The 22,400-nt window shown below is 42.2% G+C and overlaps 1 protein-coding gene across 4 annotated transcripts in view; it reads right to left on the bottom strand.

The window, feature by feature from the left end:
* gabrg2 (gamma-aminobutyric acid type A receptor subunit gamma2) overlaps positions 1-5,695 on the bottom strand; it is a 135,329-nt gene extending 129,634 nt beyond the window's left edge. For all 4 annotated transcript variants that reach the window (XM_077224863.1, XM_077224864.1, XM_077224865.1 and 1 more), the window contains exon 1: positions 5,254-5,695. In XM_077224863.1, coding sequence (XP_077080978.1) covers positions 5,254-5,369 — 116 coding nt within the window. In that variant the 5' untranslated portion in view covers positions 5,370-5,695. The remainder of the gene's footprint in view (positions 1-5,253) is intronic.
* Between the last annotated feature and the right edge of the window lie 16,705 nt (positions 5,696-22,400).

The following is a 22,400-nucleotide window of genomic DNA, read 5'->3' as shown; positions in this document are numbered from 1 at the left end:
ACCAAAATCACAAAGACGGGGGAAACAAGATCACAAAACTGAACTAATAACAAATAGAAAACGTGACAGAACCTCCCCCTCCCCGAAGGCACGTCCTCGCGCCGTATAACATCCAAAGGGGTGGGAGGGTGGGCGCCCTTGAGGCTGACGAGGGCATGGTGGTGCAGGGACGGGAAGCCTCCAGGGCGGAGTTGGTAGCTCGGGGAACCGGGGTGGAACAGGCTGTGGGCGTGGCCAGGGCGGAGCAGGCTGTGGGCGTGGCCAGTGCGGAGCTGTCGGAGCAGGCTGTGGGTGTGGCCAGGCGGGGCCAGGGCGGAGCTGTCAGACCCTCGGGCGTCCAGGGCGGAGCTGTCGGACCCTCGGGCGTCCAGGGCGGAGCTGTCGGACCCTCGGGCGTCCATGGCGGTTAGGACCCTTCGGGTGGCCATGGCGGTGAGGACCCTTCGGGTGGGCGCCCCCCGAAAATTTTAATGGGGAAATTGACAGGAAAGGGGGGATCCGGCAGCAAAGGGGGTCTTGGGCTGGGCAGAAGAACACTGGCTGAGGAATGGGAACAGTCTCTTGATCAGCAGACGTGGGCGGGCAGGTGATGGGCTCAGGCGCTGGCGGGCAGGCGACGGGCTCTGGCGCAGGATCAACGGGCTCTGGCGCAGGACTGGACGGGGCCAGCACATCATGGGACTCGGAACTGGACGGGGCCAGCACATCATGGGACTCGGAACTGGACGGGGCCAGCACATCATGGGACTCGGAACTGGACGGGGCCAGCACATCATGGGACTCGGAACTGGACGGGGCCAGCACATCATGGGACTCGGAACTGGACGGGGCCCGCACATCATGGGACTCGGAACTGGACGGGGCCCGCACATCATGGGACTCGGAACTGGACGGGGCCAGCACATCATGGGACTCGGAACTGGACGGGGCCAGCACATCATGGGACTCGGAACTGGACGGGGCCAGCACATCATGGGACTCGGAACTGGACGGGGCCAGCACATCATGGGACTCGGAACTGGACGGGGCCAGCACATCATGGGACTCGGAACTGGACGGGGCCAGCACATCATGGGACTCGGAACTGGACGGGGCCAGCACATCATGGGACTCGGAACTGGACGGGGCCAGCACATCATGCGACTCGGAACTGGACGGGGCCAGCACATCATGCGACTCGGAACTGGACGGGGCCAGCACATCATGGGACTCGGAACTGGACTCATGGGCCAGAGCTGATGTGCGTGTAGCCCACACACACAGAATCGCCGCAGACATCACAATCAGCGCTGTGTCTTCTCGTGTGGACTCACGTGTGGTGTGCTCCAGAACAAACACTGGCTGAGGAATGGTAACAGTCTCTGGATCAGCAGACGTGGGCGGGCAGGTGATGGGCTCAGGCGCTGGCGGGCAGGCGATGGGCTCAGGCGCTGGCGAGCAGGCGATGGGCTCAGGCGCTGGCGAGCAGGCGATGGGCTCAGGCGCTGGCGAGCAGGCGATGGGCTCAGGCGCTGGCGGGCAGGCGATGGGCTCAGGCGCTGGCGGCCTTGGAACTGGCTGGAGTGGGAGATCTTCTACGCGGTAGTTGGATCCACACGCCCCAGCGTGTGATCCACAAACTCCAAGAAGGACATTTTTAGGTCCTTTACCAGAATTATCTGGGCTAGCGGGTCTCTCAGACCACCCCAGAAACTCTGTTTCAGTTCCTCTTCATCCTGAGTCATGTCATCATAGAGGTCTAGGTAACGCCCCGCATACTCCTCAAGAGAGAGCTCCTTCTGAAAGAGGATTGGTATTTCCATGGGGCTCACCTTCTTGTTATTCCTCCTTCGGCTCATCTTTTTTTTTAATAGGTTTGGTCGTTCTGTCAGGTTTGTTGCAGGATGCCGAAGACGAGGACACGGGAACTGCAGTTTAGGTTATTTATTCTCACAAATCACTTCAATAAACATACAGGAACCAAGGAAAAGGATTTCCAGGACTTCAAACACACAACCGTACACGGACGACGACCAACAAACACTGAGGGAAAACACAGGTCTTAAATGGACAGGGACTAATGGGATAATAAACAGAACACAGGTGAAGAAACTGAACACAAACGAGGAGCGGGAAAACTAACAGGACTGAACCAAAATCACAAAGACGGGGGAAACAAGATCACAAAACTGAACTAATAACACATAGAAAACGTGACAGCATATTTGAATAAATCTGGCAAGTTTTTATGACAGCCACCATTTAAATATTTATAATTCATATAACTTTATTATTAGAAAAATAAATAAAAGTGTAATTGTTTGTATACAAATCAGTAAATCTTTACCTTTAATATTAGGCTATAGTAGGCTAATGAAACAATTTTAATGATACAACTGACTCCCATAGTTTACAGCATTGGTTAAGAGATTTGTTTTCCTTGAGAAAATTTGCCATGTATTGTACCTGATATCCAAAATAATCAATATTGAATCGAATCGAATCGTAATCGAAATCGAATTGCAAGCTTGTGAATCGAAATCGAATCGAATTGTGAAATTTGTGTCAATACCCAGCCCTATTCACTAGCACCGATTTCAATTTTTTTTTTGCCTTTCTACTGAATAATAGGCAGCCAAGTTTTATTGAAAGCCCATTTTGCGACTGGTAAAGTAACCCTTTAAGGATTAATTAAAACTGCTTCATTACAAGCAAACTCAGACGTTATTCAGGGCTGGATTATGGACCTGGCCATGAGGTGCCAAGACCAATGTTATATAACACAACAAGCATTTTCTAATTTGGGGGGGGGGGGGCAGGCAAATTGGGGGAGGGGGTGTGGGGGGATATCATAACATATGTCTCACTGCATTTTCTGCAACACACCGCATGCATTTTGGTGGCTTGGTCAACTAACAAATAGCTGAGCTTTGGTTTAGAACATAAGGTTGAGGTGTTACTAAGGGACTTGTTCTTAAACCAGCAGGCTGAGTCCAATCAAAGGCAGTACTATCAAAATCTTTTTTATCATACCACTATAGTCAGTATTAATCCCTGTGGTGCAACTCAATGTCACTTAATCTTGGGGTACAGCTAACAAGTGTCACCAGTGCCACACTGTCAGTCGCCCGCTGTCAGCTTTTAATCTCCTTGAATCTGACACTTGCCTAGGATATGCCTTATGGGTCAGAAAAAAATATCCTACAAGGAATAAAATAACTTCATCAGGTCAGGGCTCCTCAAATCTTGCCCTGGAGGGCCAATGCCCTGCAGAGTTTAGCTCCAACCCTGATCAAACACACCTGAGCAAGCTAATCAAGGTCTTCAGGATCACAAGGAAACCACAGGTAGGGAGTTTGATCAGGGTTTGAGCTAAACTCTGCCGGGCAGTGGCACTCCAGTACCCTAATCTAAGTCAATTTATGTATGGAGAGATATTTTCAAGAGAACAGTTGACATCTGCTGCTGAGATTACATGTCTACATATAACTTGGTTTTAAAAATAGCTGAACACCTACAGTATTCGGTTTCAAAGATCATGAAGATTAGGGAGATAACCCTGCGTGACAGTATTAGTAGCTCTGTCAGTGCTATTCCTTCAGTAAGTAATTGTCAATCAGTGATTACAGCACTGTTAAGAACTATTCTGCACAGCTCCTAGAATACTTCAATTATTGTATTCGAGGTCTGACTAGCCTTTCCCAATCAATAATCCATAGTTGTGGATAGGTGAATGCCCTATGTGAAATTGGATTGGATGTACAATAGAAACCTGTTATGGTTTGAGATCTGACTTAAACCAACATAAAGGGCGGGTTAAATATACAGTATATATGGACATAAGCAGGCTTTTACTATAATATTACAATAGATGCTTTTGTCAGTAATCTTCTAAAACATAGATGGCCTATGTGACCTATTCGACTAGGCTATATATTCTTCTAATGATTATTCTAAGTAGGCTTTTAAGACGATCAAAATATAAATAATTGACTTAATATTTGTTCATGTCTTCATTTAACACGTTCGGTTTGACAGTATGTTAGCCTGCAAACATCATAAGGTTGAAAAATAAAGGTTCAGTTACTTTATTTTAAACAAATACTAGTAGTGGCAAGCATCAGATTAATATTTTGTGACATCCTTTCACCAAACAGATGTCGCTAGGTTTACTGGTTCTGGTCGCTAGGTTTTCCCCATACAGTATATTTATTTGAGCCCCCTCTGTACGATTAGAGATCCGGAGATGGGGGCTCCCCCTTTTTCTAAATCATTGTGGGGCCCCGAATATTTCTGGGCTCACTCTTTCCCCCCATCAGAGACTCTCCCGTGAAAAAAAGTCTCTGAAAAAAAAGTACACCTACAGTACTTAAAGATGAACAGAAAGTTCAATATTATGTGCCTACTGAGGTTTGATTGGGACAATTGTACATACTAAATATATAGGTTCATTTCAGAAATTGTATTTCTATTTTTTTTTACACGCTCAGCAGCATTGCAGGGAACCACAAGATAAGAAAATCTCAATCCCTGTAAAACATGACAGGTAAAACCCAGTAAACCCCTGATGATCTTTCTTTAAATCAACACTTTGATATGTTTATTATTGTAGTTTTTGTGGTACATATCCAACTTAGACTGTTAGGCCAGAATTATCCCAACAGCAGGTGGAGAGGAGGAGTCAATTGCTGACTTAAATCTTCTTAAACAAATGTCTGGACTGAAATGGCGTCATGTACATGACAAAGATGAACTTTACCCCTTTGACTGTATTCAATGAGAAATAGCATACTGTTAAAGGTCTCATTTCCTGCAACCCAGATTCAGTTTAATGGCTATTTGAATCATGACACACCTGTTTTCAATACATACTGTCATTATATAACTATTATTATGAGGTTGTATATAAAATATGTTGGTGCATGGTGTATAAATCTTTGGAATATTTAATTTAATATATATTATTAGCACAAACATACACACATACATTATATATATATATATATATATATATATATATATATATATATATATATATATATATATATATATATATATGTGTGTGTGTGTGTGTGTGTGTGTGTGTGTGTGTGTGCTAACAATATATATTAAATTAAATAATATATATAACTGGCACCCAATATGAAAACACACATTTAGACGTTAAAACAAACAGATTAAAGGAATACATGGGAAATAGAGCAGCACCAATCATCGCAGACACTCCAAACACAACGTTTACGTATCATACCATATTACATGTTCAATTCTTACCTCAAAGGAAGATAGGCGAATAGAAAAGCCCATAGAAATAGCTTGAGTGTGATCTCCGGGATGGCCATCGCATTCAAGCATTCAGAGGAAAAATGAAAAGAAGCCATGATCACCATCTTGCTCTCTCTTCACACAGATCGACGAGTCCCCTTTATTTACTGCCTTTTCTCGCTATTACACATAGCAGATCGCTTTGGCATTGGCGTCTCAGAGCCGTTGCTGCGATGCAATACAAGCCGTCACAAAAACAACAAAACACGCGCAGACTAAATGGAGGCGACTGTCCTGCTATATTCAGATATGGGCAGATCAGTGGAATTAGATGCAAAAAGATAAATGCGATCTCTCCGGGTCCAGTATAACTGGTAAAAGTGTGGATGCAGATGAATTGTGTGAAAGCCGAGCTGATGCACGTCGCTGCAGCACAACACATGCGTGGTAGGGATGGATCAAAGCTCACTTGCTTCTTAACAAAATCTGTACACTTTATCCAGTTAATATTATAATTACCACGCAGGCATAGCGTCTGAATTTAAGTGTTTGTTGTTGTTGTTGTTGTTGTTTGTCATTATTCGATTGTTATCCTAGTAGCCAAAAAATACAACAATTATTTAATAAAAGGGAATAAATAAAACTTTTGTAATGTAGTTGGTTTGTGCGCGAACTCGATTTTAGATTTCAGAATTTAGAGGCTGAAATTCAATACTGTTTTATTTAGGTTATTTTGTTAAAATTAATTTAAAGGCGTTTAATATTAAGATTTAAATATATTGTTCATGAGACGAAGAGGCTGACAGTTACCTTTAAATGTTTTTTTTAAGCCGTGACCTATTTTTTAATAGCTTTTAGAGGGGAAATTATTTAATAAACTGATGGGAATATTTTGATAATAATTATTTAGCAAGTCGATAAATTACAATATTAAAGTCCTGCGTGATTTGGTTGAGTGAAACTACAGAGAGAGAGAGAGAGAGAGAGAGAGAGAGAGAGAGAGAGAGAGAGAGAGAGAGAGAGTCTATCGTGATGCGACCACAGGAAGCTGTCATGCCTCACACAGCATGAGGAAAAAGAGCATTATAATTCCACGTGATGTAGGCTACTACCAATCCCCGTGTACAGCTTGCAGATGTTACATATCTGTAATAGTGTTATATCATCAGGTAGAGTTAAACAATTTGACAGAGTTGCTATTTATGGGAGGAAACCCACTTTCCACACTATGCACAAATCAAACGTCATGTCGAGCGCGTTGTATTCCAGACAGCCTCAAGTAAAATAACTGGTGAAACAGACAAACACACACACACACCACTTAGATAGATAGATCTAGCCTAGATCAACACAAAACTCAAAACAAATTAATAAATATATAGGTCAAAATGTTAAATATATAATAAATAAATAAATAAATAAGTGGTTCATTAAGTTAAATTATCCTCAAGCAATCCAGAAATTATGCTTTAGAAAATCCCTTATATAATACCATGTGTCTAATGAATTATCTAATGTTTTTAAGTGAGGCATTGTGCCTGAATGGTCCATCCACTTCTTTTAGCCACTGGGAAGGAATAAAATGGAAACCGGATTATAATTCACGCTCCTGGCCTGTCCTCTTTTTCACTGATGTCAGTTTATGCCACAAATGCTCAGTATTAGTGCTCAGCACAAAAGTTAGCCCAAGGAAGTAACGTGCCTGTGGTCATGCTTGGTTTTCTGGCCCATCTCTGAGAACACACAGCACAGGCATTATTTCTCCTCTAATCTGTTAGGTTATCAAAAATTATTTAACTCAAATAAATTGTCTCATCCAAATGAACATTGTTGTCGGTGAGACCATTGCTAATATTGTAGCCTAATTGCAGAACTTTTCTCTACTTTCATTTAATAATCTACCTCACCTTTGAGTTTTATAATTTCATATAGGAGAGAGAAAGCTGGCACCAAAAAACGTAAATACAATTTTTATAAAAGAGATTGTCGCATTTATGTTCTGTTTAGTTTGTTTTTTTTGTATTTAGTTTATTTGGTGGTTTAGTTCTTAGTCATTTGTTACCCTAGCTTGCTCATTTATTCACTAAAAGGTTACTTTACCCAAAAATGAAAATTGTCATAATTTACTCACCCTCATGCCTTTCCTTCTTCGGAACTCAATTGAATTTATTGGTAACACTTTACAATAATAGTACATGAATAATCATGTACGTATACCTGAATTAATAGTTACTTCAACATGAACTCATGATTAGTGAAGATATAAACTAATCATGAACCAATGAAAGGCAATCATTTGCATCAGCTGTTCAGCCTCGCAGCCCGGGTATATAATGAGCAGGAGGTGCGATTGCACTTCAGCTTTTTGCTTCGGAGCCAAGCACTTCGATGCCTTCTACAAACTGTCAAGAGTGTGAAATCAAGACGAGCCTTTCTTGGACCTCTCCATCCCGGTGCGGGCGTGATAGCACAGCAGCACACGCTGTCTTATTTCTCTCTCTCTCTCTCCTTTCTGTTTCCTTTGGGTGACGACCACGTTGTACTGAAAATCCGGCATGGCTATGTGCCCAAGGTTCCTACCACACCCTTCAGGGACCAAGTAGTGAACCTGCAAGTGCTGCCCCTGGAGGAGGCAGACCCAGCCCTGGGTTTGCTCTGTCTCGTTCACGCTTTGCGTTTGTACGTGGACACAGGGCCGTGCACAGGGGGGTGGCCCGGTGGCTAGAGCCACTGCCCCTCTGCCCTCATCGACTGCGGTGCCCCTCTTCCCCACCCCCACCGCTCCGCTCAAACCATTCCGCTGATTCCGCTAATCCGCTCCAGGTTTTCCCACTCGCTCCGCAGCATCACTCACAGTATATTTGTCTGCGCGGCACTCTCTTGACACTGATGACCCTTTCACACAGGCAGTTTAGTTCGGAACGGGGCACGGTTCGCATGAAAAATCGCTAATGTGAACGCTGTCATGTGGACTCGGGTGCGCACTGGGGTACCGAACCCGAGACTGCCTGGAGGAGGTGGTCTGAGTTCGGTTGCTCCCGAACTGTGCTGCGGTTCGCGTGCATGTGAAAGCAACACGGGCTTGGGTGCGCACTTGTTCAGGAAGTTAGTTAAAATAAAACACACGTAAGGGATGAAGATTTACCTTGGATACGAGCAAGAGTGAGTCTGCAGTGTACTCGCGCATAGTGCGTGCAATCAGGGCAACAAATTAATGGAAATCCACTGTCTCCTCAAAAGAGTCCATTTGCAAACAGCGGGAAGACAGTAAACCTGTGCTGTTTACTCAGCTATGCATAATAGCACCAAATTAATAAAAAACACAATATATTGACCCGCGTCGTGTTTTCTATCATGCGCCGTGCACGTTTGCAATGACGTAAGATGCACGCAAACGCACCAGAGTTCGATAGAATCAAGTTGAGTGTGAAACCAACAATCGGGCTCGGCCTCGGACCGCAGCAAACGAGCCCAGTGTAAAACCATCACGAAAGCTGTCGCATTAACAGGTAGGCTATGCAAGACAGTGGTTGATTTAGCGAAATTATTCTTTTTTTATTTTTATTTATGTCAGTAATGTTTTGCTCTTGGTCTTCTACTAGTGCTAACAACTTGTACAACATATCTACGTTCTTAGAATTAGCTGCTTGTCTAATAAAATTATTGTACTCTCGATCAGATCTAATACCAATAACTAAATTTTCTGTTGTTGGCACACTCTGTAGACAAAGTGGTATGAATAACACCCCTGGTTAGAGTATTCTCCTGATAAAGTCTAAAATGTATTTGAGCGTGTGCTGTCTTCTCTTTTAATTGTATATTTTGTAATAACTGAATAATTTGTGTTAACAAGCAACCACCCCCTTCGTGCCCCTTTTTTTTTGTTTAGGCCACTGCCCCTCAAAATGTCTGCGTGGCCCTGCGTGGACAGAACTCAAAGTCTCAGGACCTCAGACCAGCTCTTTGTCTGTTACAGAGGGCAGCAGAAGGGAAAGGCTGTCTCCAACCAGAGGATGGCCCACTGGATAGTGGATGCCATCGCCTTGGCTTACCAACCCTGCCCGCTCAGGTTGCATGCTCACTCCACGAGAGGTGTTGTATCCTCCTGGGCACTGGCACGTGGCTTCTCGCTAAGAGATATCTGGAGAGCTGCGGGCTGGGCGACACCTAACACGTTTGCTAGATATTATAGCCTACGTGTAGAGCCGGTCTCCTCCCGTGTTCTCACCCTAAACGGGTAGAATCACCGAGAGGTCCGACTCTCTCGGCTTGATGCAGCCTACTGTTCACCTTTATTACTCCAGAGTGAAACACCTGTTGAGTTCTCCAACACCCTCGGCCCGGACATTGCGGAGCATCCGGCGCCAGGCCTTTATCTGCTAAATCCTTGAGAACCGGGTCTAGGCTGGGTCCCATATGTTTGACCCTACGGGGATCCCATATGTGTATATTTTCTCCACTGCTGCTTCTAAAGCCTAGTTCACACTACATGATTTTAAGCCCGATTTGCAAATCGTTGAGCTCGCCGACAGGTCAGGGTGTTATCGCGTGCAAATCGCGGGGGATTAGCGGGCGATGAACGCTCGCCAATCTGTTAGTATGAAAGAGCCAACAACGCATCAAAGACGCCTCGCAGACGCGTCGCCGAGCCCAGAAAAATATCTAGCATGCTAGATATCAAGAGCTGTCGCACGACTCAGCCTCACATGATGTCATGAGCTACAGCCAATCAGAGCAAGCTTGAGGTCACCGGGTAAATACGCGGGTAAATACACGATTTTCAAAAGAAACACGGAAGAAGACGAGTTTACTGTTGAGGACATTAAGACCAGGGCAGTACCCCTGCGAACGCAGTACTGTCGTTTGCAGAAACCCAAAACAAGTGGGAGTGGCAGCAAACCCTTGACTCCAGGGCAAAGGTGGCTTCTCAGAGTGATGGATTTCATCAAAACATATATTGTCCACCGGCCATGCGAAACAACAGTAAGTTAAACAGTCAACTGAAGCAAAAAAATGTATTTGTAATAGCATGCATTTGTAACACTCATACACCAACACATACATAATAAAACGAACAAGGCCCGTGAGCGGTCTTGACGAGTTTTTGTTTACAAACTATTAAAAGTTGGGTGACAGAGTTGTTGTCAACTCATGTAGTGTGTTACCTCCTGTTGCGGATCGATCATGTTGTGTCGTGTGGTGTGAACAGCTCAACAACTTGAACACTCCTGATTTCACAGAGAGCAAGTCATGTAGTGTGAACCGCACAGTTCAGCCCGACGTTTTAAAATCATGTAGTGTGAACTAGGCTTGTCTTTCCCTTGTGCTAAGTCACCCAGTATTCATATGTAGTACAGTCTTATTTCCCACATAACTCCTTGAAGAAGTAAGTAAAATTTATTTGTATAACACTTTTCACAGATAAAAATCACAAAGTTCTTCACAGCATAATGTTATACAATACAACAAAGTACAATACAATGCATAGGGAAATATATATATATATATATATATATATATATATATATATATATATTAAAAGACAATGAAAACATAGAAGCAAAAGACCATAAAAAACCCCACGTCTAACTAAAAGCCTGCTTGAATAGCAGCGTCTTTAGTTGCTTTTTAAAAGAATCAAAGTAATTTCCACAACGTAGAAAAGGAGGTAAAGCATTCCACAGCCTAGGTGCCACTGCTTGGAATGAACGATCCCCTCTGGTTTTAAAATGAGTGTGGGGAACCACTAACAACCTCTGACCTGACGACCTCAAACTGTGGGTCGGAGTATGAAGCTGTATCAACTCAGAGATGTAGGGGGGAACTTGAACGTGCAGGGCTCTAAAAGTAAGGACTAGGATTTTAAATTGAATTCTATACTGGACAGGTAACCAGTGAAGTGCTGCTAACACAGGTGTGATGTGTGCTCTTTTGTTAATGTGAGTTAAAAGCCTTGCAGCAGAGTTCTGAACAGCCTGGAGATGTTAAAGCTCCTTCTTGCTCAAACAAGTAAAAAGACTCTTACAGTAATCTAAACGAGAGGAGATAAAAGCATGAATAATCATCTCTAACTCGCCCCTTGACACCAGCATTCTTAGTTTGGATATATTCCTTAGTTGGAAGAAACAGTTTCTGACTGATTGTTTAGAGTGGTACTCTAAGGACATCGCAGAATCAAAAACAACACCTAAGCTTCTGAGGCTTCTAAGTCAACAATATGCTGTTTAATCTGAGGGATTTTACTTTCAGGGGCGATAATCAGTGTTTCTGTTTTCTCTGAGTTCAGAAGCAGGAAGTTGTGACATAACCACTGTTTAATAGTGGTCAAGAAGTTGGTTAAAGAAGACAATTTATGGAACTCAGTTTCCTTGAACAAGCAGTACAGTTGAATATCATCCGCATACAGATGGTAAGATATGTCATTGAATTGACTAATTATCTGTCCTAAAGGAAATATATACAAAAAGAACAGGATGGATCCCAAAATAGAACCCTGAGGTACCCCACATGACAATTCTGCAGTTTTAGACATGATCTGATTTACATAAACACTAAAACTTCTACCAGAAAGGTACGATGAAAACCATTTTAAAACTGATCCAGAAATCCCTACCAGATCATGGAGTCTATTTATTATAATATTATGAAACACCGTATCAAAATGTTACGTCAAAGTACTTATCCTTGTCAATGTTGTGAGTGTTTGTCTTTTTTATTGTTTCTGATCTCTCATAGGTTAAGTAGCGGCACCTGTTGGTAATCAGCACTCCCTATGCTGATTCGCTCTTCCTGGCGTGTGCTCGGTATAAAAGATGACCAGTCTTGCAGTGCGACAGAGGCGGGAGGTTTTCCCCTCCGTCTCTCTTCTGAAGAGACCCTTTCTCCTATTCCAGTCCTGTGATTTAGTTCTCCCTATTTTGTGTTTGTGTTCTAAGTAAAACTTACTGTGGTGAGAGACCAGTGAAATGTTGTTTGGAATGTTATAGTTTATTTATTTTGTCTACTCCCTGAGTGCAGGGTGAGTTGTTTTCTTCAAGTTTTGGTTGTATTATTTCTTTATCATTTTGTTTTTAGTTAAGGAAGCTGTGGGGAGCTTTATTTATTTCTGTTCGTTCTCCTCTACCCTTGACAGGGGAGGATGTAACAAAAAGCAGATGAAAGGTCCAAGAGAAGCAAAACTTTGTATTCCTTAGAGTCAGCTGGCATCAGAATGTCACTAGAAACTCTAAGTGATGCTGTTTCTGTGGAGTGCTTTTTACGGCAACCAGACGGAAATTTGTCAAACAGCTCGTGATTCTCTAAGAAAAGGTTGAGTTGTTCAGCTACAACTTTTTCTAAAATTTTTGACATGAATGGAAGTTTGGATATCGGCCTGTAGCTCTTAGGTTGTAATGGATCCAAAATGGGCTTTTTTAGTACAGGCTTAATAACAGCATGTTTAAAAAACCAAGGAACGACACCAGTTAAAAGTGAAGTATTTAATATCTCCACAATACAGGGGCCAATAGAATCAAATGCTTGTACAAATAGCACAGTTGGGAGAACATCCATAGGACAAGATGAGGGTTTCAATGTCTGTAGCAGAGAGGTGATGTCCTGTAATGTCACAGGTTTAAAATATGACCAAGAATGAGCAGAAGACAGATCGCATACAGAGTTCAGAGTAAGTGATGGTAAAATGTTTGCCCTAACATCTCTGATCTTATTTACAAAGAAAGTGGCTTCGGTCTCGACATAGCATCTCTGTTCCCTCCTTCAGGGGACAAGGGTTACCATATGCAACCTAGACGTTTAATTTAAATACACGTACTACAAGCAAAAAAATCATATTTAGTTTGTAAAATACACACTGATGACGTCTATGGAAGCAGCCATTAAAACTCTTCTAATTTGGCACGTTTTATTCACATCAGATATACATCGTGTAAGTAACTAAATAGTTTACTTTTAGTTTTACTTTTTATTCTTCTCCCAGTTCACCGGTCACTTACTTTCATGTCTTTTTGGAGAAGTGGATGAATTTGCATGTTGTATATCCGACAACTCTGATTCTCTGTGCTGAAGAGCAAACTATTTCATGGTGCCATCGATCACCCGTTATCATCTAACATGATAATTAAAAAAGTATATGAGATAGCCTAATTCACAATAAGAAGGCAATTGTTCAAGCTAAAAACAAGAGGTTTATTTTCTCATAGCTAAATGGACTGTATTTTTGAATATTGAGGACAATGGACAAAATTAAGACTTGATGAATCCAAAACCAAGAAGATTTATATCTTAAAGCTTAAGGGAGCAAGTACCAAAGTGTAGACAATTTTTGATATGCAGTTTAAAGTAAAATAAATATATATTTTAAATGTCTCACTTATCTCTATTCAATATTACTGGTGTGCAATTCAGAGTAAAATGCAGCAGCAGTGGGCAGACAAACAGGATAATGGCAAAAACAAGGTAGAGGAGAGCACAGTACACAGACGCTGACGTTGAGAGCTGGTATGACGTGAAGATCAGGCGGATCAAGTATGACGTGCAGATCAGGCTGATCAAGTATGACTTGAAGATCAGGCTTGACTTGAAGATCAGGCTTGACGTGAAGATCAGGCTGATCAGGTATGACGTGAAGATCAGGCTGGCCAGGCATGACGTGAAGATCAGGTTGAACAGACATGACGTGAAAATAAGGCATGACGTAAAGATCAACCTGGCCTGGCATGACGTGAAGATCAGGCTTGACGTGAAGATTAGGCTGATCAGGTAGGACGTGAAGATCAGGCATGACGTGAAGATCAGACTGGTCAGGCATGACGAGAAGAAACTCGGCTCGTTGGGACAAGACTCTGGACGGGCGGTCTCGGCGGGACGAGACTCTGAACGGGTGGTCTCGGCGGGACCAGACTCTGATCAGGGGGCCTTCTTGGCAGATCCGGCTGACATCAGCGGTGGATCTGTCACGCTGGACATCAGTCCTGGACGCCCAGAGACCGTTCCGGTGGCAGGCCTGATTGCTGGCATGATGTGAAGATCCTCAGGAATGGCAGCCATCTTGGTACGTGGTTTTGGAATGGTGGTCTCGGCGGAACGAGACCCTGGAAGGGTGGCGGTCTCGATGGGACGAGACAATGGAAGAGAGGCAGTCTCGATGGGACGAGACTCTGGACACAGTGGCGAGACAGGAACAGAAGGGAGATCAGGGACTACTTCCTCGACGGTGTATGAGGATCCACTCGACCACAGAATGTAATCAATATACCTTTCCAAGGAACACATGGTGGCAGCAGCTGGTACATGCTGGAAGAGTGGATCATCCAAGGTCTTAAGTGCCCCATCATTCCATGGTACCCGATACGCGAGGTCGCAATCTCCTCGGTATAGTCCTTGTTGGGACGGTGATCCTGGGTGATGGTGAGAAGTAGGTCAGCAGGATCTTGTGTGTCGAGGTGGATGCCCATCGTGCTGCAATCTGTCAAAGGAAGCCAGTGAAGGGAACAGAGTAGATGTGTGATATGGCTGCGCCTATTTGATCTAGTAAGTAGCCTAGCAGCAGAATTTTGAATGGATTGCAGACGGTGAAGGACATATTTATTGAGTGAGGAGAAGAGTGAGTTACAGTAATCAATACCGAAGGAAATGAAAGCATGAATGAGCATCACCAGGTCTGACTGAGAGACCACAGTCCTCAATTTGCTAATGTTGCGTAAGTGGAAAAAACAGGATTTGGTCTGCGATTTGATGTGAGTTTCAAAAGATAGAGATTTGTCAAATATCACCCCAAGGTTCCTTAGACTAGGCCGGACAGCAGATGACAAATGCCCAATGTTCTGCATAATCAGAGGGATAGCTCTATCTGGCGCTATAATTAAAACCTCTGTCTAATCTGGGTTCAGCTGCAAAAAGCTTTCAGCCATCCAGTTGTTTATGGCGTCTTTGCAATCTAGGAGCCTTGTAAGTTTGGATGACTAATTTTGCCGGAAGGTAAAATGAAGCTGAATGTCATCTGCGTACAAGTGATAGGAAATGTTAAAATTACGAATAATCTGACCCAGAGGCAACATGTATAAAGTAAACAATATTGGGCCCAACACTGAACCCTGTGGAACACCACAAACAGGGGTGATGATGCAGAGTGGGAATCCCCAAAAGAAACATCAAAACTTCTATCTGAAAGATAGGATATAAACCAGTCTAGGACCACTCCTGATATGACCACCCTTTCATGTAATCTCTTAATCATGATATGGTGGTCGACTTTATCGAACGCAGAACTGAGGTCAAGAACTACTAACAATGAACATAGACCTATGTCTAAAGCCATCTGAAGGTCATTATATACTCTCACCAGGGAGGTCTCAGTAGAGTGTCTCTTCTTAAAACCAGAATGAAATTTGTCATACAGCTCCAAATTCTCTAAAACAGCTGCTTAGTTGGGTCCAAATTAGGCTTCTTTATTATAGGTTGGATAGTGGGATGTTTAACCCTCTGGGGTCGAGAAACGCGCCGGCACGTTTTCCTCGATTTTTTTCACATAGCAGGAAAATAGACTTAAAATACTCTGTCATTTTTGGTCATTCAGACTTAAGAAATATAAAAGAATAAACTGTTGCATGTCTATTTTTTATGTGTCCACTTACAATCGAAATAAAACATTGTGCTTTTGTAAAATAAAGAAAATAAACCGGGTGTTCTTTCTGTCTCTCCATCTCTGTTAACCTTTTTTCTGGAGCACGTCTCTAAACTTAAACAAAACTCAGCGAATACTATTCACCCAAAAATGAGCAATATATCTTTATAGTCATTTAAGTTTTTACTTTTAAAATATCTAATTCAAAACTAAAATAAATATTCTCTGTTTATGTAATCTATGAAAAAAGAGAGAGGTGACAGCTGATCTCATTATCGTTCTCTCAGCTCATTATTCTGCTAATGTGACACGCCCACGGAGAGCGCGCGGTATTCAAACGCAACTGATCTAAGGCAAGCCATTCAAACATGCCAACGCCCACCAGCTGGTTTATAAAACACATCATGTTTAGTAAAAACTTGTACTTTACCTCGTCTTGCTACCTGTGAGGAATAATCTAATAACCCTGGAAAATGTACCAGAAGTGCTGGTAGTTTCATTGCGAGGAGCAACGGATCCAGCTGATGTAGTAAGTCATTTATTCTTAAGTGCTTTGTTCTAATCGCGATATTGAATAGTGTCTGTACACCGCAAAAAGACTGTTTAAATATGCTATAGCCTACTAAGATGAGTAAAAATAGACTGAAATATGTTGAAATAAAATGTCTGTATAAGCAACAAACTGCAAATTAACATGTATATGCTAATATAACATACACAATATGTTATAGACTAAATATGAATGTTTAGACAAGATTTTGTGATTAGTTTTGGATAGATTATGAAGTTTTGACTGTAAAAAAAGACTACTGTCACATTAAATAGTTAAGCTTTTGTGAACCAATTTCTGCTCATATGTTAAATATACTAGTATGATGTTTTCTCAAAAATAAAGTAGGTATATTTAATTATCAACTAAGATGTTATTATAGTGTTTGTTCCAATATTCAAACTAATGAATACGTATGATAAAATGTATACTTTTTACAAAGAAAGAATACACTTGAAATATTGTTAAAATTGTAATTGTTGTTGTAATTGTAACCTATTTGTAATTGGTTACAATTTCTAATTGTAAAATATGTATATATATATATATATTTCAAACACCTGTGTGAAAGGCTAATTAATATGCAGCTCATTATGTATGTGGCACATTATCCTTCCTTTGACCTCTCAGGTGTGAACAGGTGTGAACACGCCTCCACGCATATTGCCTTTCCAAACAAAAGGTGTCTTATAAAATTTAAATCAATGTATTGTTTTGTGTAAATTATTAGGCAGGATGATTTTCAGATCATTTTGAAGCAAAAACTCTAGGCAACAATGCCCATTAGTCAAAAGTCTTGTGGACACATATTTAGTATGTGTTTTATGGCCTTATTTCAGACACTTTAAGTTTTAGTTTTTTCAATAACCATGCATAAACAATATTCTCTCAAAAATGCAAACATTTACATAAATGTTGCTCACATATTATGGTAGCCCTGTTTGTGCTAAATAGAGTGTAATTACACCTTTGCTATTAATATGTTTATAAGTAACTGAAAAAAGCACAAATGTCAGGGCATGTCAAAACATCTCAAGGACCCCAAAAACACTTTGGACCCCAGAGGGTTAAAATAAGACGGAACACAGCCTGTGGCCAATGAAGAATTAACAATAGCTACACTACCATGGTCAATGGCAGGAAGTGCTTTTAAGAATAATGAAGGTGGGGTATTATATCCTGTGGACAAAATGACATTTTCATTTTCTTGGTCAGGTTTAGCAGATCATGGAGGCTGATTGGTTGAAAAGACTCAATGGTAATAGGCCTAGGTGAAGGAAGGCAGTCTACATAAAATTGTGGTCCAGGCTGAATATTTGATCTTATAGACTGTATCTTATCAATAAAAAATGACAACAGCCTATTAAAGTCATTTTGAGAGCATATTGTTGTCACAATGGCAGGAGGAGGAGAGACAATATTATGTATGGTATCAAATAAAACCTTAGGGATTCTCTTAGAGGAAGAGATTAAATAAGAAAAATAGGCAGACCTGGATTTCTTAAATAAATTATTAAAATCCTGCATAAGTTCCTTAAGATACAGACGGTGTACTTCAAGCCTGGTGGATTCCCACAGGCGTTCAGTCATACGGCATCTCCTCCTTAGACAACGCACATCGTCCGTCATCCAAGGTGAGGTGTTACAGATGGACTTAGATTTTATTTTTAAAGGAGCCACTCCGTCTAACACAGAAGAGCAGAAATTGTTAAAAGACTGCATTGAGAGCTCAACATCATTACTACTACCCAAGGAATTAAAATCACAGTCAAACCGGGAGATGAATTGCTCGACAGTTGTTTGAGTAATGATGCGCAATCTTGCCAGACGTTTCCGGCAAGGGGATTCAGTGATGGCAGAAAGATCAAAAAAGATACACTTGTGGTCCCTAATCAACATATCCTCACAACATATTGCATTGACACATATTCACAGATACGATAACTGAGTCTTCAGAGGTAGAGGAAGATGTGCACTCGATAATCCTGAGCATAGGCAGGCCACGAAGATCCCGGCCAAGGTGGAGGAGAGGTGGATCCCTATTCATCAATCCACCAGGCGCATCCGGAAACACTACCCGCAGGTAAGATGATCTGGTGGGGCTCCAAGGCCAGGCAACGCCTGGTTGGTAGAGAGATGTGAGGTTACGATCCAACAGCAGATAGTCCGTCCGGTTGCCAGCAAGCGAGTATTTCCATAGGCGGACCTGGAGACCCGCTCTAGTCCCTCGCCTTCTCCGTTTACCACGTTTTTTCGGCAGGTGCACAAACTTTCTTCTCCAGTCGTGGTGCAGAGAGAGATAGTGTGCCGGTAAGCACAGGCAGACACAAAGTGGTAGTGGGGGTGGATCACCGATACCCATAAAACCGGACATTTCAGCTCTAATAAACAACAGCATTTGCCGATCGTAAACCAGTGCTGCTGATACATTTGCAGACAATAATAGTGGCACTAAAAGGCCTATTACAATAAGTATCAAAGACCGAGAGGCAGAAAGGGCTGAGAAGGCAGCATCAATGCTGCTGATAAAGAGGAATCGCTGGAGATCACACAGGAAAAGACACGGGAGGTATGGGTCCATACGTTCCACACACTCGGGATAAACGTGACTAGACAATGAGGGAACACAAGGTGAGTGGTTGACAGGTACAGGTGATTGTGAAGGAGGTGCAGGTGTGGGTCAAGGACGATGCTGGGAAATGTAGTGAGGAGGAGGAAACTAGATGGTGACCGTGACAATATGTTTATTCATATTTTAGTTAATGATTTGTAAGTGCATCATTGTGACATGACTTTACTTGAGGGGGCACATCATAATTAATTCACTGTTAACTACTTACCAAATAAGTAACTATAAAATAACAAACTATAAAATACACATGTACTAGTACAGCTAGTATTCAGCCCAGTTAAGTGATGTTGTGTGGCTATTCAAGAAGTCAGAGAATGGAGGTACAGTATTATCATGGGCTGCGTCTGGATGGAGAGTGAACTGTATTGATAGCCCAGCAAACGTTCCCCTGGCCTCATAGTTCATGTTGCTTCTTTAATATCCGGGGAAATTATATTAATAACAATTATTTTTCTTAATATTTTTGATCTGCCTGCTTTGACATTGTATGAGAACTGAGCTGAGCTGGGCTGCATTTCCAAATAATGATGGCTCTTAGCACTTACGAGCGACTTTAAGAACATTCATGTTCATTTCACGTGCATTTCACAAAAACATACGATCGCACACAGCTGCGCTGTGCTGTAAGTGCGACGGTCCGTTTGTCAAGTGCTGAAATATCACCTTTTAGAATGGCTCATAATTGTAGCACACACTTGTATTTTGACATGTTTAGACAATTTTTTTTTCTACCTGATGTGCATTTTCTACAAGGCCAATAATCTATAAAAGCACAAATCAACGGGTGGACACACCAGCAATATGTCAGAATAAAAAATTTAAAAAAAGTAATGACATTTTTCAAAAAGAGGAGATTAATATCATTTTAGAGGAGGTGGAGCTATACAAACATATTATTTTCAGCAGGTTTAAGGGCAGTCATACAAATAAACAAAAAAATAATCTGGGAGGATATTGCTACAAAACTGACTGCTACTAGGGGCATTACAAGATCAGGGAAGGAGGTCAGGAAGAAGTGGCAGGACTTTGCCAGCCTTGCTAAAAGGAAAAGGGCACTGCAGAGGACAACATTTAATAAAACAGGCGGTGAGAATGTCTGTGGTTGTAGTGAAGACTAAGTGCAGCTGGAGAGGAAGAAACTGATAAAAACAGATAATAACTCATAAAGGTAAATAAAATAAATCTCCACACTTAAACTGAAAAGAATAACTGTGGTATTTTTGTAAGTGTCTCCAACAGAGTAGCAAGTTAAGCAGTTTTGTATAACAACAAGATCGCAAACTGCAACAACAGGCTGGACAGGACAAAGACAGCGCTCTGGAGAAAGCTCTTGGGGGAACGTTTCCCTCAGTCTGAGAGTTTCTTCTCTGCTTTTATGCTGGCACACTCGTGACTGATAAGCAGGTGCAGCTGAGGGCAATTAGCTACCTGCCGGATTGAGTAGGAGGAGCCAAAGGAGAAACAGAGGGAGAAACACAGAGAGAGAAAAAAAAAACAACACATTAAAGAACACAACTCTTCTGATGGACCATGACAATAATAATAATATAATAATAATAATAATAAGTCTCTGAACGTAACACCACCACCCGTAGATACAAACTATTAACTTGCAAACATCTTAGTTTGTAAAGAAAGAACTTACCACATGTCTTACATGAGTGGGTTAGTCATCGCAATGAGTTCTTGACCAAGCATCCGCTACTACCTTGTCCATTCCTTTTTTATACCTTATATCAAGAACAAACTCTTGCAGAATTAGTGACCATCTCATTAATCTCTGGTTTGAGTTTGCCATACGGGACAGGAAGACTAGAGGGTTGTGGTCAGTGTATACAATAATAGGGGCCATATTACTATTTGAGGTAGACCTCAAAATTGCAGACCCAACAACAAGGCTAGAGCTTCCTTTTAGATGGTACTAAAGTTTCTTTGGCACCTGGTGAATTTCTTCGAAAAGTAGCATACTGGGTGCTCAATTTCTGCCTTGTCTTCTTGTAGCAGCACTGCCCCAGTGCCAACCCTGCTAGCATCCACTTGTAGCTTAAAAGTCATGTCAAATTTGGAGCCGACAACACAGGAGCAAGACATAACAGATCTTTAGCAGAATTAAATACAGTTTCACACTCAGCATTCCACACAAATTTTGCAAAGTAAATAACTATGTCATCTAAATAGACCACAGATGGTTGGCAGTACCTTCACCATCAACTGCTGGAATGTTGCTGGTGCATTTCTCATGCCAAAAACCATAGACATGTACTGAAGGAAACAGTCGGGGGTCACAAAAGCATTTCCGAAGCACGGGGTGCCAAAGGAACTTGCCAGTATCCTTTTAATAAATCTAGCTTGGTAACAAAAACAGCTGATCCCACCCGGTCAACACAGTCCTCAATTTGAGGAAGAGGAAAGGAATCAGGCTTAGTAATGAGAATCAGCACCTCCAAGTCAGAGGCCTTGGTTCTCAGTCAGAAAAGGGTGGCTTTCCCACTTCAGGTTGGTGGAAAGTTCCTGCCTCAAGTGGAGGAGTTCAAGTATCTTGTGGTCTTGTTCACGAGTGAGGGAAGGATGGAACGGAAGATTGACAGACTGATTGTTGTGAAGAAGGTTCAATTTGTCACCCTGCGGGCCTGGGAACGCCTTCTTATCCCCCCGGAAGAGCTGGAGGGAGTGTCTAGGAAGAGGGAAGTCTGGTCGTCTTTGCTTAGACTGCTGCCCCCGTGACCCGGTCCTGGATAAGCGGAAGAAGATGGATGGATGGATGGCTGCTTATGCTTAGAATTGTTTGTGTGTCTCTAGGGCCTCGTTTACACTGTCAGGGAAATGCGACCCAGTTCTGATTTTTCGCTCATATGCGACACAGATCGGATATGTTCTATGGCCGTGTAAACAGGGGAAAAAAAACGCATGCATTCAGATATTGTGAGATCGGTTTCAGCCCTCGTTCATATGTGGAAATAAATCAGATATAAATCAGATATGTGCCAATGATCCAATGCGACAGGCAGATCGGATTTTAAGAGGCATTAGGCTACGTCTCCGCGGTTTAATGATGAGAGAAACCCCGACGCGCATCTGCAAAAAAAGGACGGATGGTGTCGTCGTAGGAGAGGAATGTGGACAAACGTTGACGCATCATATCAAAGGTTGGCTTGCTCATCCTAAAATTTCGGACCTACTGCTTCTCGTTAAAGCCCTCCACGATCTCATGAAAGTGCATCTCTATAGCACGAATTTTATTTATCGTGCCATATACGCCAAAAATAGTTTTTGCGTGCATATGATACGTCGTTTTCGTGTGCATATGATAAATGAATGAGGCATTTATATAGCTCTTTCAATAATCAATGGTA

The sequence above is a fragment of the Siphateles boraxobius genome, unplaced genomic scaffold (assembly GCF_051911475.1).
Source record: "Siphateles boraxobius isolate OS27281-9 unplaced genomic scaffold, OSU_SipBor_1 92, whole genome shotgun sequence".
NCBI classification, from domain to species: Eukaryota; Metazoa; Chordata; class Actinopteri; order Cypriniformes; family Leuciscidae; genus Siphateles; species Siphateles boraxobius.
The sequence above is the reverse complement of the archived record's forward strand: the minus strand, read 5'-3'. Positions and strand labels throughout refer to the sequence as shown.